The sequence below is a fragment of the Hyla sarda genome, unplaced genomic scaffold (assembly GCF_029499605.1).
Source record: "Hyla sarda isolate aHylSar1 unplaced genomic scaffold, aHylSar1.hap1 scaffold_778, whole genome shotgun sequence".
NCBI lineage: Eukaryota > Metazoa > Chordata > Amphibia > Anura > Hylidae > Hyla > Hyla sarda.
Genome location: NW_026610801.1, coordinates 93695 through 114773, shown reverse-complemented (window position 1 = coordinate 114773; position 21079 = coordinate 93695). Strand labels below are relative to the sequence as shown.

At 42.4% G+C, this 21079-nt stretch overlaps 1 protein-coding gene across 5 annotated transcripts in view; it reads left to right on the top strand.

The window, feature by feature from the left end:
• ASH1L (ASH1 like histone lysine methyltransferase) overlaps positions 1–21079 on the top strand; it is a 120156-nt gene that overhangs the window by 40002 nt on the left and 59075 nt on the right. For all 5 annotated transcript variants that reach the window (XM_056554522.1, XM_056554524.1, XM_056554525.1 and 2 more), the window contains exon 3: positions 14524–18415. In XM_056554522.1, coding sequence (XP_056410497.1) covers positions 14524–18415 — 3892 coding nt within the window. The remainder of the gene's footprint in view (positions 1–14523; positions 18416–21079) is intronic.

Here is a 21079-nt window from a genome sequence, read left to right as displayed (position 1 = left end):
AAGGGATGAGATTTTATATTTCTTCATAAGCATTAATCTTATTTTGTTCCAGGAATGTATCTAATCCTGTTTTAAAGCTGTTAATTGTTCCTGCTGTGACCAGTTCCTGAGGTAGACCGTTCCATAACTTCACAGTCCTCACGGTAAAGAAGGCGTGTCGCCCCTTGAGACTAAACTTTTTCTTCTCCAGACGGAGGGAGTGCCCCCTCGTCCTTTGGGGGGGTTTAACCTGGAACAGTTTTTCTCCATATTTTTTGTATGGGCCATTAATATACTTATATAGGTTTATCATATCCCCCCTTAAACGTCTCTTCTCAAGACTAAACAATTGTAACTCCTTTAATCGCTCCTCATAGCTAAGATGTTCCATTCCCCATATTAGTTTAGTCGCGCGTCTCTGCACCCTTTCCAACTCCGCAGTGTCCCTTTTATGGACAGGTGCCCAAAACTGAACAGCATATTCCAGGTAAGGCCGTACCAATGATTTGTAAAGGGGGAGTATTATACACTATAGACTGTACCAATGCTTTATAAAGGGGGAGTATTATACACTATAGACTGTACCAATGCTTTATAAAGGGGGAGTATTATACACTATAGACTGTACCAATGCTTTATAAAGGGGGAGTATTATGTCCCTGTCCCTGGAGTTCAGGCCTCTTTTGATACATGACAATATCCTGCCGGCCTTGGAAGCAGCAGCCTGACATTGTGCTATTCTGTAGTCTGTGATCTACAAGTCCCCCAGATCCTTCTCTACCAGTGACTCTGCCAGTTTAATCCCACCTAAGACATACGACGCTGCAGGTTATTAGTATACACAGCCCCCCTCTATATACACAGCCCCCCTCTATATACACAGCCCCCCTCTATATACACAGCCCCCCTCTATATACACAGCCCCCCTCTATATACACAGCCCCCCTAAGACATACGATGCATGCAGGTTATTAGTACCCAGATGCATAACTTTACATTTATCCACATTGAACCTCATTTGCCAAGTGGATGCCCAGACACTTAGTCTATCCAAGTCATCTTGTAACTTATGCACATCCTCTATAGACTGTACCGTGCTACAAAGCTTGGTGTCATCTGCAAAGATAGAAACAGAGCTGTTAATACCATCCTCTATATCATTGATAAATAAATTAAACAACAGCGGGCCCAGTACTGAACCTTGAGGTCACCACTAATAACCGGGGACCAATCAGAGTACGAATCATTGACCACCACTCTCTGGGTACGATCCATGAGCCAGTGTTCAATCCAGTTACAAACTAAAATTTCCAAACCCAAAGACCTTAACTTACCTGTCAGACGTCTATGAGGGACAGTATCAAACGCTTTAGCAAAATCCAGAAACACTATATCCACAGCCATTCCTCTATATACACAGCCCACCCTCTATATACACAGCCATTCCTCTGTCAAGGCGTCTACTCACCTCTTCATAAAAGCAAATTAGATTGGTTTGACAACTTCTATCCTTAGTAAACCCATGCTGGCTATCACTTATAATACAATTATCCCCTATGTATTCCTGTATGTAATCCCTTATAAGTCCTTCAAACAATTTACCCACAATGCACGTTAAACTTACAGGTCTATAGTTTCCTGGGGAAGACCTAGAGCCCTTTTTGAAGATTGGCACCACATTCGCCTTGCGCCAGTCCCTTGGCACTATACCAGACACCAGAGAATCTCTAAATATCATGAACAGGGGTACAGATATTACTGAACTTACCTCTCTAAGAACTCTTGGGTGTAGTCCATCCGGTCCTGGAGATTTGCTTACATTTATATTACTTAACTTACCTTGTACCATCTCTACATTGAGCCAGTTCAGTACATTACATGATGTGTTACCAGCACTGACCTGTACATGATGTGTTACCAGCACTGACCTGTACATGATGTGTTACCAGCACTGACCTGGCCAATGTCAGCTCCTTCTTCCATAGTGTATACAGAACTAAAGAACCCATTCAGTAGCTCCGCCTTCTCTTGATCACCTGTGACAACCTCCCCATTATCATTATTAAGGGGTCCTACATGCTCTGTCCTTGGTTTTTTTGCATTTATATATCTAAAAAAATATTTAGGATTTGCTTTGCTATCTTCGGCCACCTGTCTCTCATTTTGAATTTTTGCTGTTTTTATTACATTTTTACAGATTTTATTAAGCTCCTTGTACTGTATAAATGTTATCGCTGACCCATCAGATTTGTATTTTTTGAAGGCTATTTTTTTGTTGTTTATTGCTCTTTTAACATCATGTGTCAGCCATGTAGGATTTAGTTTTAATCGTTTATATTTGTTCCCCTTTGGTATATATTTAGCTGTATAGTTATTTAGAGTTGATATAAAGATGTCCCATTTACCTTCTGTATCAGTATTTGACAACACCTCCCCCCAGTCTATGTCCTGTAGGGCAGATCTCAGCCCAGGGAAATTTGCCTTTTTAAAGTTATATGTTTTTGCCTTCCCCGTCTGTCTTTGTTTTCTACATTTTAAGTCAAAAGTAACTATATTGTGGTCGCTATTACCAAGGTTTTCCCGCACAGTTACATTACCAACCAGCTCTGCGTTGTTGGAAATGATCAGATCCCACAAGGCATCACTTCTTGTTGGGTCCTCCACAAACTGGCCCATAAAATTATCCTGCAATAAATTTAGGAATTGTCGCCCCTTTGTAGTTTTAGCCAACCCCGGACCCCAATCTATATCTGGATAGTTATAATCTCCCATTATTACCACTGTACCTGCCCGGGCGGCCTCTCTATTTGTTTATACAGCCGACCTTCTATCTCTTCAGTGATATTAGGGGGTCTGTAGATTACACCAAATATTATTTTTTCAGTATTTCCCTCCTTTTGTAATTCTACTCACAGTGATTCCACCTCCTCAGAATCATCACACACTATGGCATCGTTCACACTGACTTTCATACCACTTCTTACATACAGACAGACTCCACCACCTTTTCTGTTCATTCTATCCTTGCGAAACAATGTAAATCCCTGCAGATTAACAGCCCAGTCATGTGAGGAGTCCAGCCATGTCTCAGTGACCCCAACTATACCACCAGCCATGTCTCAGTGACCCCAACTATATCACCAGCCATGTCTCAGTGACCCCAACTATATCACCAGCCATGTCTCAGTGACCCCAACTATATCACCAGCCATGTCTCAGTGACCCCAACTATATCACCAGCCATGTCTCAGTGACCCCAACTATATCCCCAGCCATGTCTCAGTGACCCCAACTATATCAATATGTTCCTCCAGTATCAAGGCCTCAAGCTCCCCCATTTTATTTGCTAGGCTTCTGGCATTTGTGAACATACACTTTACATTTCCATCCTTTATGTTATTGGGGTTAATGGGATTCAAGGGTGTAAGTTTTATTTTCCTATGAAGCCTATTCCTATTAACTATTCTAACCCCTCCCTCCGCTCCACCCCCAGGTACATTTATAATTCCCACCTCTCTATCTACACTATCTTCCCCCTCTTTGCTGTAGGTTCCCTCCCCCCAAGTCCCCCCTAGCCATCTTCTCCCCAAGCAAAGCTGCACCCTCCCCATTGAGGTGCAGCCCGTCCCTACGGAAGAGCCGGTAACCGACAGCGAAGTCAGCCCAGTTCTCCATGAACCCAAACATGGGTGCAGTATATTACAGGACAGGTCCTCTCTCCTAGATATATATACGTGCAGTATATTACAGGACAGGTCCTCTCTCCTATATATATATATATATATATGTGCAGTATATTACAGGACAGGTCCTCTCTCCTATATATATATATATATATATGTGCAGTATATTACAGGACAGGTCCTCTCTCCTATATATATATATATATATATATGTGCAGTATATTACAGGACAGGTCCTCTCTCCTAGATATATATACGTGCAGTATATTACAGGACAGGTCCTCTCTCCTATATATATATATGTGCAGTATATTACAGGACAGGTCCTCTCTCCTAGATATATATACGTGCAGTATATTACAGGACAGGTCCTCTCTCCTATATATATGTATGTATATATGTATGGGGGGATATAGTATTATAGGTTATACATGTATCAGGGCGAGGAGTGTTGTAGATGTATGGGGGGGATATAGTATTATAGGTTATACATGTATCAGAGCGAGGAGTGTTGTAGATGTATGGGGGGGATATAGTATTATAGGTTATACATGTATCAGGGCGAGGAGTGTTGTAGATGTATGGGGGGGATATAGTATTATAGGTTATACATGTATCAGAGCGAGGAGTGTTGTAGATGTATGGGGGGGATATAGTATTATAGGTTATACATGTATCAGAGCGAGGAGTGTTGTAGATGTATGGGGGGGGATATAGTATTATAGGTTATACATGTATCAGAGCGAGGAGTGTTGTAGATGTATGGGGGGGGGGATATAGTATTATAGGTTATACATGTATCAGGGCGAGGAGTGTTGTAGATGTATGGGGGGGGATATAGTATTATAGGTTATACATGTATCAGAGCGAGGAGTGTTGTAGATGTATGGGGGGGGATATAGTATTATAGGTTATACATGTATCAGAGCGAGGAGTGTTGTAGATGTATGGGGGGGATATAGTATTATAGGTTATACATGTATCAGAGCGAGGAGTGTTGTAGATGTATGGGGGGGGATATAGTATTATAGGTTATACATGTATCAGGACGAGGAGTGTTGTAGATGTATGGGGGGGGGGGATATAGTATTATAGGTTATACATGTATCAGGGCGAGGAGTGTTGTAGATGTATGGGGGGGATATAGGATTATTGGTTATACATGTATCAGGGCGAGGAGTGTTGTAGATGTTTGGGGGGGGATATAGTATTATAGGTTATACATGTATCAGGGCGAGGAGTGTTGTAGATGTATGGGGGGGGATATAGTATTATAGGTTATACATGTATCAGGACGAGGAGTGTTGTAGATGTATGGGGGGGGATATAGTATTATAGGTTATACATGTATCAGAGCGAGGAGTGTTGTAGATGTATGGGGGGGGATATAGTATTATAGGTTATACATGTATCAGGGCGAGGAGTGTTGTAGATGTATGGGGGGGATATAGGATTATTGGTTATACATGTATCAGAGCGAGGAGTGTTGTAGATGTATGGGGGGGATATAGTATTATAGGTTATACATGTATCAGAACGAGGAGTGTTGTAGATGTATGGGGGGGGATATAGTATTATAGGTTATACATGTATCAGGGCGAGGAGTGTTGTAGATGTATGGGGGGGGATATAGTATTATAGGTTATACATGTATCAGAGCGAGGAGTGTTGTAGATGTATGGGGGGGATATAGTATTATAGGTTATACATGTATCAGGGCGAGGAGTGTTGTAGATGTATGGGGGGGATATAGTATAGGTTATACATGTATCAGAGCGAGGAGTGTTGTAGATGTATGGGGGGATATAGGATTATTGGTTATACATGTATCAGGACGAGTAGTGTTGTAGATGTATGGGGGGGGGGATATAGGATTATTGGTTATACATGTATCAGAGCGAGGAGTGTTGTAGATGTATGGGGGGGGGGGATATAGTATTATAGGTTATACATGTATCAGAGCGAGGAGTATTGTAGATGTATGGGGGAGATATAGTATTATAGGTTATACATGTATCAAAGCGAGGAGTGTTGTGGATGTATGGGGGGGATATAGTATTATAGGTTATACATGTATCAGGGCGAGGAGTGTTGTAGATGTATGGGGGGGGGAGATATAGTATTATAGGTTATACATGTATCAGAGCGAGGAGTATTGTAGATGTATGGGGGGGGATATAGTATTATAGGTTATACATGTATCAGAGCGAGGAGTATTGTAGATGTATGGGGGGGGATATAGTATTATAGGTTATACATGTATCAGGACGAGGAGTGTTGTAGATGTATGGGGGGGATATAATATTATAGGTTATATATGTATCAGAGCGAGGAGTGTTGTAGATGTATGGGGGGGGATATAGTATTATAGGTTATACATGTATCAGAGCGAGGAGTGTTGTAGATGTATGGGGGGGATATAGTATTATAGGTTATACATGTATCAGAACGAGGAGTGTTGTAGATGTATGGGGGGGATATAGTATTATAGGTTATACATGTATCAGAACGAGGAGTGTTGTAGATGTATGGGGGGGATATAGTATTATAGGTTATACATGTATCAAAGCGAGGAGTGTTGTAGATGTATGGGGGGGATATAGTATTATAGGTTATACATGTATCAGAGCGAGGAGTGTTGTAGATGTATGGGGGGGATATAGTATTATAGGTTATACATGTATCAGGGCGAGGAGTGTTGTAGATGTATGGGGGGGATATAGTATTATTGGTTATACATGTATCAGAGCGAGGAGTGTTGTAGATGTATGGGGGGGGATATAGTATTATAGGTTATACATGTATCAGAGCGAGGAGTGTTGTAGATGTATGGGGGGGATATAGTATTATAGGTTATACATGTATCAGGGCGAGGAGTGTTGTAGATGTATGGGGGGGATATAGTATTATAGGTTATACATGTATCAGGGCGAGGAGTGTTGTAGATGTATGGGGGGGGATATAGTATTATAGGTTATACATGTATCAGAGCGAGGAGTGTTGTAGATGTATGGGGGGGATATAGTATTATAGGTTATACATGTATCAGAGCGAGGAGTGTTGTAGATGTATGGGGTGATATAGGATTATTGGTTATACATATATCAGAGCGAGGAGTGTTGTAGATGTATGGGGGGATATAGGATTATTGGTTATACATGTATCAGGACGAGGAGTGTTGTAGATGTATGGGGGGGATATAGGATTATAGGTTATACATGTATCAGGGCGAGGAGTGTTGTAGATGTATGGGGGGACATAGTATTATAGGTTATACATGTATCAGGGCGAGGAGTGTTGTAGATGTATGGGGGGGATATAGTATTATAGGTTATACATGTATCAGAGCGAGGAGTGTTGTAGATGTATGGGGGGGATATAGTATTATAGGTTATACATGTATCAGGGCGAGGAGTGTTGTAGATGTATGGGGGGGGATATAGTATTATAGGTTATACATGTATCAGAGCGAGGAGTGTTGTAGATGTATGGGGGGGATATAGTATTATAGGTTATACATGTATCAGAGCGAGCAGTGTTGTAGATGTTTGGGGGGGGATATAGTATTATAGGTTATACATGTATCAGAGCGAGGAGTGTTGTAGATGTATGGGGGGGGATATAGTATTATAGGTTATACATGTATCAGAGCGAGGAGTGTTGTAGATGTATGGGGGGAGATATAGGATTATTGGTTATACATGTATCAGAGCGAGGAGTGTTGTAGATGTATGGGGGGGATATAGTATTATAGGTTATACATGTATCAGAGCGAGGAGTGTTGTAGATGTATGGGGGGGGAGATATAGTATTATAGGTTATACATGTATCAGGGCGAGGAGTGTTGTAGATGTATGGGGGGGGATATAGTATTATAGGTTATACATGTATCAGGGCGAGGAGTGTTGTAGATGTATGGGGGGGATATAGTATTATAGGTTATACATGTATCAGAGCGAGGAGTGTTGTAGATGTATGGGGGGGGGGAGATATAGTATTATAGGTTATACATGTATCAGGGCGAGGAGTGTTGTAGATGTTTGGGGAGGATATAGTATTATAGGTTATACATGTATCAGAGCGAGGAGTGTTGTAGATGTATGGGGGGGGATATAGTATTATAGGTTATACATGTATCAAAGCGAGGAGTGTTGTAGATGTATGGGGGGGATATAGTATTATAGGTTATACATGTATCAGAGCGAGGAGTGTTGTAGATGTATGGGGGGGATATAGTATTATAGGTTATACATGTATCAGGGCGAGGAGTGTTGTAGATGTATGGGGGGGATATAGTATTATTGGTTATACATGTATCAGAGCGAGGAGTGTTGTAGATGTATGGGGGGGGATATAGTATTATAGGTTATACATGTATCAGAGCGAGGAGTGTTGTAGATGTATGGGGGGGATATAGTATTATAGGTTATACATGTATCAGAGCGAGGAGTGTTGTAGATGTTTGGGGGGGGATATAGTATTATAGGTTATACATGTATCAGGACGAGGAGTGTTGTAGATGTATGGGGGGGGATATAGTATTATAGGTTATACATGTATCAGAGCGAGGAGTGTTGTAGATGTATGGGGGGATATAGGATTATTGGTTATACATGTATCAGGACGAGGAGTGTTGTAGATGTATGGGGGGGGATATAGGATTATAGGTTATACATGTATCAGGGCGAGGAGTGTTGTAGATGTATGGGGGGGACATAGTATTATAGGTTATACATGTATCAGGGCGAGGAGTGTTGTAGATGTATGGGGGGGGATATAGTATTATAGGTTATACATGTATCAGAGCGAGGAGTGTTGTAGATGTATGGGGGGGATATAGTATTATAGGTTATACATGTATCAGAGCGAGGAGTGTTGTAGATGTATGGGGGGGATATAGTATTATAGGTTATACATGTATCAGAGCGAGGAGTGTTGTAGATGTATGGGGGGGAGATATAGTATTATAGGTTATACATGTATCAGGGCGAGGAGTGTTGTAGATGTATGGGGGGAGATATAGTATTATATGTTATACATGTATCAGGGCGAGGAGTGTTGTAGATGTTTGGGGAGGATATAGTATTATAGGTTATACATGTATCAAAGCGAGGAGTGTTGTAGATGTATGGGGGGGATATAGTATTATAGGTTATACATGTATCAGAGCGAGGAGTGTTGTAGATGTATGGGGGGAGATATAGTATTATAGGTTATACATGTATCAGGGCGAGGAGTGTTGTAGATGTTTGGGGAGGATATAGTATTATAGGTTATACATGTATCAAAGCGAGGAGTGTTGTAGATGTTTGGGGGGGGATACGGTCTTACAGGTTATATTATGGGAGGGGTGAAAATAGTTAATAGGGATAGGCTTGAAAGGAAGAAAAAACATACACCATTGAACTGCATGTTGACTAATGCCAGAAGTCTGACCAATAAAACAGATGAATTGGAGGGATTGATGTCTGAGGAGGATTGTGACATCGCGGTATAACAGAGACTTTGTTGGACGATAGCTGAGACTGGGCGGTAACATACAGGGTTATAGTCTGTTCAGGAAGGATCGGACAAAACGGAAAGGGGGAGAAATCTGTCTTTATGTAAAGTCCAGTCTGAAGGCCGCACTACAGGAGGATATACGGGAAGGAAACGATAATGTGGAGTCATTATGGGTAGAAATATATGGAGATAAAAATAATACAATTCTGATAGGGATTATAAGCTATAAACCTCCAAACATAATGGAAGAGGCAGGAGATTAATAACTGAAGCAAATAAACAGCAAAACAGAACGAGGTGATTATAATGGGGACTTTAACTATCCTGATTATACTGGAAAAACAGTCCTGTGAATCTCATAAAGGAAACAGGTTTCTGACTATAGCTAAAGACAATTATCTGTCCCAAATGGTGCAGGGCCGACCAGAGGGGGCGCCCTACCAGACTTAATATATTAACCAACAGACCTGACAGTAACTAATGTGCAGGTAGATGGACACCTGGGAAATAGTGACCATAATATAATACATTATAACTTGTTTTTCAATAAGGGAATCTCTCGAGGGGCCACAAAAACAATGAACTTTAGGAAGAAAAAGTCTGATCAACTCAGAGATAACAACAATATAAAATGGGATAATGTCCTCAAAAACAAGAATACTGACACTAAATGGGAGACTTATAAATATCTTAAACTCTCACTGTAAGATGTATAAACCTTATGGGAATAAAAGGGTCAGAAATAAAAGAAAACCAATATGGATGAATAAAAATATTAAGGGGGCAATACATGACAAAAATAAAGCATTTAAACTACTAAAAGAGGATGACAGTGAAGAAGCATTACAAAGCTATATAGAAAAATGGAAAATATGTAAAAAAAAAAAAAATGATAAAAGCCGCAAAAATAGAGACAGACTCATTGCCAAAGAGAGTAAAACTGACCACAAAATATTCTTTAACAATATAAAAAGCAAAAAGGTCAAAAATGAAAGTGTAGGCCCTTTAAAAGAACAAAAAGAAGTTATAAATGGGGATCAGTAAAAGCAAATATATTAAACAAATTCTTCTTCACTGTATTCACTGAGGAAAAGGAAATGCCAGGTGAAATACAGCTAGATAAGGTAAACTCCCCAGTACAGGTCACCTGTCTAACCCAGGAAGAAGTACAGGTCACCTGTCTAACCCAGGAAGAAGTACAGTACCGCCTACAAAAAATCTAAATAGACAAATCGCCAGGTCCAGATGGCATTCACCCCAGTGTTCTAAAGAAATTAAGTGATGTAATAGACAGACCCCTATTTTTAATATTCAGGGACTCTATAGTAACAGGGACTGTTCCCCTGGAATGGCGCATGGCAAATGTGGTGCCTATATTTAAAAAAGGGTCAAAAGGTGACCCCAGGAATTATAGGCCTGTTAGTTTAACCTCTCTTGTATGTAAATGGTGGGAGGGTTTTCTAAAAGATGCTATTTTGAAATATCTTGATGTATGACTCCATATCAGCATGGATTTATGAGGGATCAGTCCTGTCACCTGATCATCGCTGGATGTCGTTTATCTGGATTTTCCAAAGCATTTGATACGGTGCCACATAAAAGGTTGGTGCATAAAATGAGGTGGTTTGGGCTGGGGGAGAATGTGTGTAAGTGGGTAAGTAACTGGCTCAGTGATAGGAAACAGAGGGTGGTTATTAATGGTACTTATTCTGATTGAGTGACTGTTACTAGTGGGGTACAAAGGGGTCAGTGTTGGGTCCTGTCCTATTTAATATATTCATTAATGACCTTGTAGAGGGGTTGAATAGTAAAGTAACAATCTTTGCAGATAATACTAAACTCTCTAAAGTGGAAAACACAATAGAGGACAGTGCACTGTTACAAATGGATCTGGATAGGTTGGAGGTTTGGGCTGGGAAGTGGCAGATGATAAATGTAAGGTAATGCACATGGGGAGGAATAATCTGGGACGGGGTTATATATTAAATAGGAGAATACTTGGGACGACTGAGGTGGAAAAGGACTTAAGAGTCTTAGTTAACAGTACATTTTAGCTGTAGTAACCAGTGTCGGCAGCTGCGGCAAAGGCAAATAAAATCATGGGGGGCATAGATGCCTACGACAAGGAAATGATTCTACCGCTGTAAAAAATCACACATAGAATACGGTGTACAGTACTGGTCAGCCCACACATGGAATACTGTGTACACTATTTATACCCAGGACTGTATATATAACAAGGAGGTGACCTATAATATCAGGACAGTAGAGAGATCTCTCCATGATCTATATATACCAAGGACTGTATATATAACAAGGGGGTGACCTAATAATATATATATCAGGACAGTACAGAGATCTCTCCATGATCTATTTATACCCAGGACTGTATATATAACAAGGAGGTGATCTAATAATATATATAATATATCAGGACAGTACAGAGATCTCTCCATGATCTATTTATACCCAGGACTGTATATATAACAAGGAGGTGACCTAATAATATATATAATATATCAGGGGACAGTACAGAGATCTCTCCATTATCTATTTATACCCAGGACTGTTTATATAACAAGGAGTTGACCTATTAATATATATAATATATCAGGACAGTACAGAGATCTCTCCATGATCTATTTATACCCAGGACTGTATATATAACAAGGAGGTGACCTAATAATATATATAATATATCAGGGGACAGTACAGAGATCTCTCCATTATCTATTTATACCCAAGACTGTATATATAACAAGGAGATGACCTAATATATCAGGACAGTACAGAGATCTCTCCATGATCTATTTATACCCAGGACTGTTTATATAACAAGGAGGTGACCTAATAATATATATATAATATATCAGGACAGTACAGAGATCTCTCCATGATCTATTTATACCCAGGACTGTTTATATAACAAGGAGGTGACCTAATAATATATATAATATATCAGGACAGTACAGAGATCTCTCCATGATCTATTTATACCCAGGACTGTATATATAACAAGGAGGTGACCTAATAATATATATAATATATCAGGACAGTACAGAGATCTCTCCATTATCTATTTATACCCAGGACTGTATATATAACAAGGAGATGACCTAATAATATATCAGGACAGTACAGAGATCTCTCCATGATCTATTTATACCCAGGACTGTATATATAACAAGGTGACCTAATAATATATATAATATATCCATTATCTATTTATACCCAGGACTGTATATATAACAAGGAGGTGACCTAATAATATATATAATATATCAGGACAGTACAGAGATCTCTCCATGATCGATTTATACCCAGGACTGTATATATAACAAGGAGGTGACCTAATAATATATATAATATATCAGGACAGTACAGAGATCTCTCCATGATCGATTTATACCCAGGACTGTATATATAACAAGGTGACCTAATAATATATATAATATATCCATTATCTATTTATACCCAGGACTGTATATATAACAAGGAGATGACCTAATAATATATCAGGACAGTACAGAGATCTCTCCATGATCTATTTATACCCAGGACTGTATATATAACAAGGAGGAGACCTAATAATATATATATCAGGACAGTACAGAAATCTTTCCATAATCTATTTATACCCAGGACTGTATATATAACGAGGAGGTGACCTAATAATATATATCTCAGGACTGTATATATAACAAGGGGACATCCTCTACGTCTAGAGGAAAGAAGGTTTCTACACCAGCACAGACGGGTTCTTTACTGTAAGAGCAGTGAGACTGTGGAATTCTCTCCCGAAGGAGGTGTCATGGTGAACTCTGTAATAGAGTTCAAAAAGGGTCTGGATGCATTTTTGGAGAATTATAACATCGCTGGTTGTGTATAATAGATTTATAGGGACAGAACGTTGATCCAGGGATTTATTCTGATATTTGAAGTCGGGAAGGAATTTTTACCTCTAGTATGAGGGTTTTTTGCCTCCTGGATTAACTCACTAGGGACTCATTAGGGATAGAAGTTGTACTTGATGGACTCTGGTCTTTTTTCAACCTTATGAACTATGTTACTATGTCTGAGTGGGGAGCGTTGTGCAGAAGACATGGCAGCTGGCGTGTAGCCTGGTCTCTGTAGCAGTGGTCAGTGTTATGTAGATTGTAGTGTTGCATTCCTCTTTAGGGTTTTCTCTCCCTCTCTTGCTCTGTGTGCACATACAACACAGACAGCTGGTTGCAGCTGATCGTACTCCATGTCTACACAACACAATAAGGTGCCATCTTTACTGACATAAGATCCTGGCTTTGTGAAGGAGCACATGGTTCTGCAGAGCCCTGTCAGCTACTTCCAGGAAAAGGAGAGTAGAAAATGGGGATACTAGACGAGCGCTACTGTATCCCCATTTTCTACTCTCCTTTTCCTGGTTGTAATATTTACGTACCCCCTCGCGGTCACGGACAGGGGGTCTCGAGCAGCACAACTGCCGCTATTACTTTCCACTTTCCACTCGCCAGGTGAGGTGCTGTCCCTGTTGATAACCTCGGCGGGACATCACACCACCCAGAGTTCAGTGGTTCTTGACAATTTCACCACGCCCCCATCATCTACGAGAGAGCGCCCCAACTTTTTTTTTACTGCTCCTTCACTATCAGCTACTTAGAGTTGCAGTATGGGCTCCAAATGATATGATAGGCCTGCTCCAGCAGGTGCACATTACATGGAGAACAATGTAATCTCTCTGCTTACACATCCCTGCTAGCGTATGAAGTAGCAGATTCTAGAGGACTTCTATGAAGAGTGCCTGTCTGAGGTTGCTTCACTCCTCCCTTATCTTAACATTTACTCTAAGTGTTTGTATAGAAACAGTCTAAGACACTTTATTGCTGTATTGTCAGATGTGTCAAGAGAAGCATTGGGACCCATTCCTTGATATTGCTCCTGATCTCACACTATTCATTTACTTGTGAGCGGACGTCACCAAACGTACATGTGTACTCTCACCTTATCTTCTGCTCTGTAGGAGATAACTTGCTGGATGTTCTGTAGATGTCTGCAGGCTCTGTTCACACTGACATCATCATCATCTGTTTAATGTATTGTGTTATCATATGCTATTAGCATCAACTTAACATGGCTTTATCAGATTTTAGTTTTTGCATTATAAAATGCAATGAAATAACACAAGTGTGAACAGGAGAAAGGATAAGAATTGTAGAATGTGTTGGCAGAGAAGAACTATTTGGCACGTCTGGTCTGCCCAATAGGTTAAAAAAGGTAGAACAGCTACATTGAGTCATCTAGCTCATTCCTTCCAACCTGTGCCATTCTTAAACCTTATGTTATTGTGTTTTATGTCTTCTAGGATTCCCCCAAAGTGATGAAGAAGTCTGGAGACAGCCAAGCTCTGGATGACCCCAAGGTCGAGCGTTTACAAGTTAAGCCTGAGGAGGAGAAGAAATCCTCATCAAAGAATTCTTCACCTTTGCACTCTGAAGTAACTGAGCACAACAAGGCACCAACACCGGGACTTGTTAGTAACAAAGACTCTGACTTAAAGGACAGGGTCCTGGTAAATGGCATAGCCACCAGTGTTACTGAGAAACTGGCCCAGCTCATAGCAACCTGCCCACCTTCCAAGTCTTCCAAAATCAGAGCCAAAAAGCAATCTACATCAGCTCTGGGTGGCTTGCCCACCAATGAGCGGGGAACACTAGAAACAGACTCAGCTTTAGTCAGGATTTCTTTTGCCCCACCTAGCAGCTCCTCAGATGACCTAGACAAGAAGATCAGCCCCGTGTTGGAGAATACTAATGGACGGCAAGCTAAGGAGAGTGTCCTGGAAAAGTTCAGCAGTAGAAAAGAGGCCCATGATACAGAGAAGGAAGCTTGCGAGGATAGGACATCTGCACCTCCCAAGAAACCTTCCCCTGTTGAGAAAGGTGTTCCTGAGGCTGGCACGCAGGAAAAGCTTTGTCCTGTATATTGCACTTCATTGGACTACAGGAAGGGTGGTGCATCTGATGCATCAACGTCTGTGTCACCGTTCAGTGCGGTATGTGAAGGGAATCTGCCTTCACCAACACCGGCAACGTCTCTGACATCCTGCAGTAGGAGCTCAAATGTGAATTATCCCCATTCCCCCTCCAATTCATTGCACTTAACCCCTGACACATCGTGTGCGGAATGTATTGATGAGCCAAGTGACAAAAGCCAGTTTACATCTGACACTTTACCTGCACATCAGGGGCACAGAACCTCCCAACACTCTATGGACTTTGTACAAAATAACAAAACGTGTAAAGAGGTCAAAAATGTTTCTTTAGTCAAAGTCAGCAGCCACTTGTACACTGGACCATGTGTGTCTAACAAGAAACCTACCCAGCGGGTAGAGCCTGCTGCTCACAAGTCAGATCCCTCCGTTGTCAGCTTTGCAAGTTTGCTTCGAAAGAAGCAGCTGATAAAAGTCAATTGCTTGACAGAGAAGCAGAGCTCCACCGTCCAAGCTGGTAGGGGCAACATGCAGGCAAAACACTTCAAGAAACGTAAAGGTAAGAAACTCAGGTGGACGAAAGTGCCCACTAAAAACATCCATTCCTCTAAGGAATCTGCAGCACATAAGCATCAGGACAGAGCCCAGAAATATGGGGGTAGAACTGCATTCACTAGTCATGTCCAGAAGTCAGCCTTGCCCAAACCAAGCACTTCCAACGATGCACCTGCCAAGGAAACCCACAAGGAGTCTCCTAAGCTCTATAATACTTACCGGAGCTATAAAATGGTATGCACTTCACAAGATGGTTTACTTGCTCAGAAACTTAATCGAGGAAAGCCAAAGAGTAAGGACATGCCGCATTTGGATAGTCCTCCCAAAAGAGCGTTAAAAATCCCATCTTTTAAGGTTGTTTCCTCGCAGTCGAAAGATGAACAGGGGCCTCCTGTTCTCCAACCAGAAGTAGAGATTCCAACTCTCAAAACAAACCTACCAAGACCACTATTTCCACGCAAGAGAGGGAGGCCCAGAAGGGATGCTGCCCCCCCTCTGCGGGCTCCACCTGTGCTCTCTGTTGCACCTTTTTTGGTGACTGATAATCCTAAGCGGACAGATTGTGAAAGTGAGCGGCAGCAAAATGAAGACATTCTACACAGCAAGCTGCACACAAATGATGACTCTTACAAAGTGGGCACTCCATGTGGTGGTGAGCCTGATAAGAAGTCTGTGAGGAGGAATAATGGTCAGCTCATGAAAACCATCATTCGCAAGATCAACAAGATGAAAACCATCAAAAGGAAGAAGCTGCTGAGCCAGATCCTGTCTGGAGGCACTGACCAAACCTGCAAAGGGAAAGTACAAGCAAAGATGCAAGGACCTGTCTCCACCCTTGCGGCTACGTTCAGCTCTAAACTAGGGCAGCAAATAAACGTGAGCAAGAAAGGAACCATCTACATTGGAAAGAGAAGAGGCCGGAAGCCAAAGGCAACAGTAGAATGTATTATGGCCAAGACTTCGGCCAGTGATGCTTTAATGGAGAAACCAGGTCAGCAAGAGTCGAACACATTGAGTCAAATTGTGTCACCTGTGATCTCTCCTGCCATGTCCAACCCTGACATTCTCCATTCTCCCATTGGTTCTTTCTCCTCTGGTGCAAGTGATGCCCATAGCCCAGTCAGTGAAGCCAGCTTTGTGGAACCAAGTCCAGTGCCATACACACACATGCACTCCCGACATGGTACCTTCCTTCAGACCCTTGCAATGAGAAAAGCTTCCAAGGATTGTAGACAGTTGTCTCCTCCAATGTTGCTTCCTAATTCTCCATCACATGTGAATGAAATGCCATCTTTGAAGGAAGCCACGTCTTCACCCATCAGTGAGTCCCACAGCGATGAGACTATCCCTAGTGACAGCGGCATTGGAACGGACAATAACAGCACCTCGGACCGCGCCGAAAAGTTCAGTGCACAGAAGAAGAGGAGGCATTGCTTTGAACACATCTCGCTCATCGTCCCAGAAGCCTCAGCCGTTCTGAGCAGCCTCAAGGAGAAGCACAAGCATAAGTGTAAGCACAGGAGCTACGACTTCCTAAGTTACGACAAAATCAAGAGGCAGAAGAGGAAACGGAAAAAGAAGTACCCACAGCTGCGCAGCCGCCAGGACCCAGATTTCCTGGCCGACTTGGAGGAGATCATCGCTCATCTGAGCGAGCTCCACATTACTCATCGCAGTCATCACTTCATTCCAAGGGATTTGCTCCCTACAATATTTCGCCTCAACTTTAATAGCTTTTACAGTCATCCAACGTTTCCATTGGATCCTTTGCACTACATCCGGAAACCGGATTTAAAAAAGAAAAGGGGACGACCACCTAAAATGCGGGAGGCGATGTCAGAAATGCCATTCATGCACAGCCTGGGCTTTCCACTTTCCAGCACAGGCTTCTACCCTTCATACAGCATGCCTTACTCTCCCTCCCCTCTTACTGCTACCCCCATTGGCCTAAGTTATTATGGACGATATCCCCCTTCTATTTATCCCCCCCCTCCATCTCCTTCCTTCACTGCACCCATTCACCCCCCCTCTTATATGCACACAGGTCATTTATTACTTAACCCTGCCAAGTACCATAAGAAAAAACACAAGCTGCTGCGGCAGGAAGCTTTCCTGACAACCGGTCGAACCCCGCTGCTGCCGGTGGGTACGTACCCCAGTGTCCCCCCAGACATTGCATACAGCTGGATGGTTGAGCACAAACACCGTCATCGTCATAAACACAGAGAACACCGGTCAGAGCAGCAGCAGCCTCTCTCCATTGATCCTTTGGCCGGAGTTAGCTCTTCCAGGACAGTATTGGAGTCTTTAAAACGTTACAGGTTTGGTAAAGACAATATTAACGACAGGTACAAGCATAAGGACAAGCATAGATGTCACTTGTCGTGTAGCCACCTCTCTCCAGGGAAAGGATTAGTAAGCAGAGACGAGCCTTGGGCCCGCAGAGAAGCCCCGGAGTCTGGCTCATTGGCTCTTGGACTTCAGTCTCCATTACAGATTGATTGTTGCAGCAGTTCTGCCGGCCTCTCACTAACTAGCCTCACTTCAAATTCGGAGACCGCCAGCAGCGAGGAGCACACCAACCTGTTCACCAGTGCAATGGGGAGCTGCCGAGGAGGCCTTACAGCCAGTGTCGGGCGCAAAACGCTAAGTGAAAGCCCATCAATGTTTTCAGACAGCAGGACACTGAGGAAGGACACCCCTCAGACAGGTACTGTATGTCACCGCTGATCTCTAGTGATGGATAGACTGTATTCTCAGTGATGTCACTGCTGATCTCAAGTGATGGATAGACTGTATTCTCAGTGATGTCACTGCTGATCTCTAGTGATGGATAGACTGTATTCTCAGTGATGTCACTGCTGATCTCAAGTGATGGATAGGCTGTATTCTCAGTGATGTCACCGCTGATCTCTAGTGATGGATAGGCTGTATTCTCAGTGATGTCACCGCTGATCTCTAGTGATGGATAGACTGTATTCTCAGTGATGTCACTGCTGATCTCAAGTGATGGATAGGCTGTATTCTCAGTGATGTCACTGCTGATCTCAAGTGATGGATAGGCTGTATTCTCAGTGATGTCACCGCTGATCTCTAGTGATGGATAGGCTGTATTCTGTGATGTCACCGCTGATCTCTAGTGATGGATAGGTTGTATTCTCAGTGATGTCACCGCTGATCTCTAGTGATGGATAGGATGTATTCTCTGTGATGTCACTGCTGATCTCTAGTGATGGATAGGTTGTATTCTCAGTGATGTCACCGCTGATCTCTAGTGAATGGATAGGCTGTAGTCTCAGTGATGTCACCGCTGATCTCTAGTGATGGATAGGCTGTATTCTCAGTGATGTCACCGCTGATCTCTAGTGATGGATAGGCTGTATTCTCAGTGATGTCACCGCTGATCTCTAGTGATGGATAGGCTGTATTCTCAGTGATGTCACTGCTGATCTCAAGTGATGGATAGGCTGTATTCTCAGTGATGTCACTGCTGATCTCTAGTGATGGATAGGCTGTATTCTCAGTGATGTCACTCCTGATCTCTGGTGATGGATAGACTGTATTCTCAGTGATGTCACCGCTGATCTCTAGTGATGGATAGGCTGTATTCTCAGTGATGTCACCACTGATCTCTAGTGATGGATAGGATGTATTCTCAGTGATGTCACCGCTGATCTCTAGTGATGGATAGACTGTATTCTCAGTGATGTCACTGCTGATCTCAAGTGATGGATAGGCTGTATTCTCAGTGATGTCACTGCTGATCTCTAGTGATGGATAGGCTGTATTCTCAGTGATGTCACTGCTGATCTCTAGTGATGGATAGGATGTATTCTCTGTGATGTCACCGCTGATCTCTAGTGATGGATAGGATGTATTCTCAGTGATGTCACCGCTGATCTCTAGTGATGGATAGGCTGTATTCTCAGTGATGTCACCGCTGATCCCTAGTGATGGATACGATGTATTCTCAGTGATGTCACCGCTGATCTCTAGTGATGGATAGGCTGCATTCTCAGTGATGTCACCGCTGATCTCTAGTGATGGATAGGCTGTATTCTCAGTTATGTCACCGCTGATCTCTAGTGATAGAATGTATTCTCAGTGATGTCACTGCTGATCTCTAGTGATGGATAGGCTGTATTCTCAGTGATGTCACTGCTGATCTCTAGTGATGGATAGGCTGTATTCTCAGTGATGTCACCGCTGATCTCTAGTGATGAATAGGATGTATTCTCAGTGATGTCACCGCTGATCTCTAGTGAATGGATAGGCTGTATTCTCAGTGATGTCACTGCTGATCTCTATTGATGGATAGGTTGTATTCTCAGTGATGTCACCGCTGATCTCTAGTGATGGATAGGATGTATTCTCAGTGATGTCACCGCTGATCTCTAGTGATGGATAGGCTGTATTCTCAGTGATGTCACTGCTGATCTCTAGTGATGGATAGGTTGTATTCTCAGTGATGTCACCGCTGATCTCTAGTGATGGATAGGATGTATTCTCAGTGATGTCACCGCTGATCTCTAGTGATGGATAGGCTGTATTCTCAGTGATGTCACCGCTGATCTCTAGTGATGGATAGACTGTATTCTCAGTGATGTCACCGCTGATCTCTAGTGATGGATAGACTGTATTCTCAGTGATGTCACCGCTGATCCCTAGTGATGGATAGACTGTATTCTCAGTGATGTCACCGCTGATCTCTAGTGATGGATAGACTGTATTCTCAGTGATGTCACCGCTGATCCCTAGCTAGTTGATATGTTGTGCAGTTATCTCTGCTGGAGATCTTCACTACCTTTATCTTACATGGTTGTAGCGGGCTCTTTCCTGCCTCCTGGCGCTGATTATGTGGCGGTGTGTTTTCTGCTGTCATCCCCAGTGATAGAGGGGACCGTGACATTGCAGAGGGGAGGTCGCTCAGCATATTAATAGCTAAAAGTTCTCCTTGTTGTTTAGCAGCAGTGACCTTCATCTGGCCGTCACTACTTCATTGTGGAGGGTGGAACAGAGTGAATGGGGTTCTGTGGGAAGTGCGAATAATGCTTCATGGGGGCATAACTAAAAGATTACATTATAGGGACAGTGCAACAGTTTAATAAGGGTCTGCCCCATTTTTCATGTCAGGATGGATGTAGATATTGTCACTAAAAGAAGTCTTGTCTATATTGTAGTGTCACGTGTGGTTACAGCGCTAGATATCACTGACAGTATATTGTAGTGTGGTTACAGCGCTAGATATCACTGACAGTATATTGTAGTGTGGTTACAGTGTTGTGATATCACTGACAGTATGTTGTAGTGTGGTTACAGTGTTGTGATATCACTGACAGTATATTGTAGTGTGGTTACAGTGTTGTGATATCAC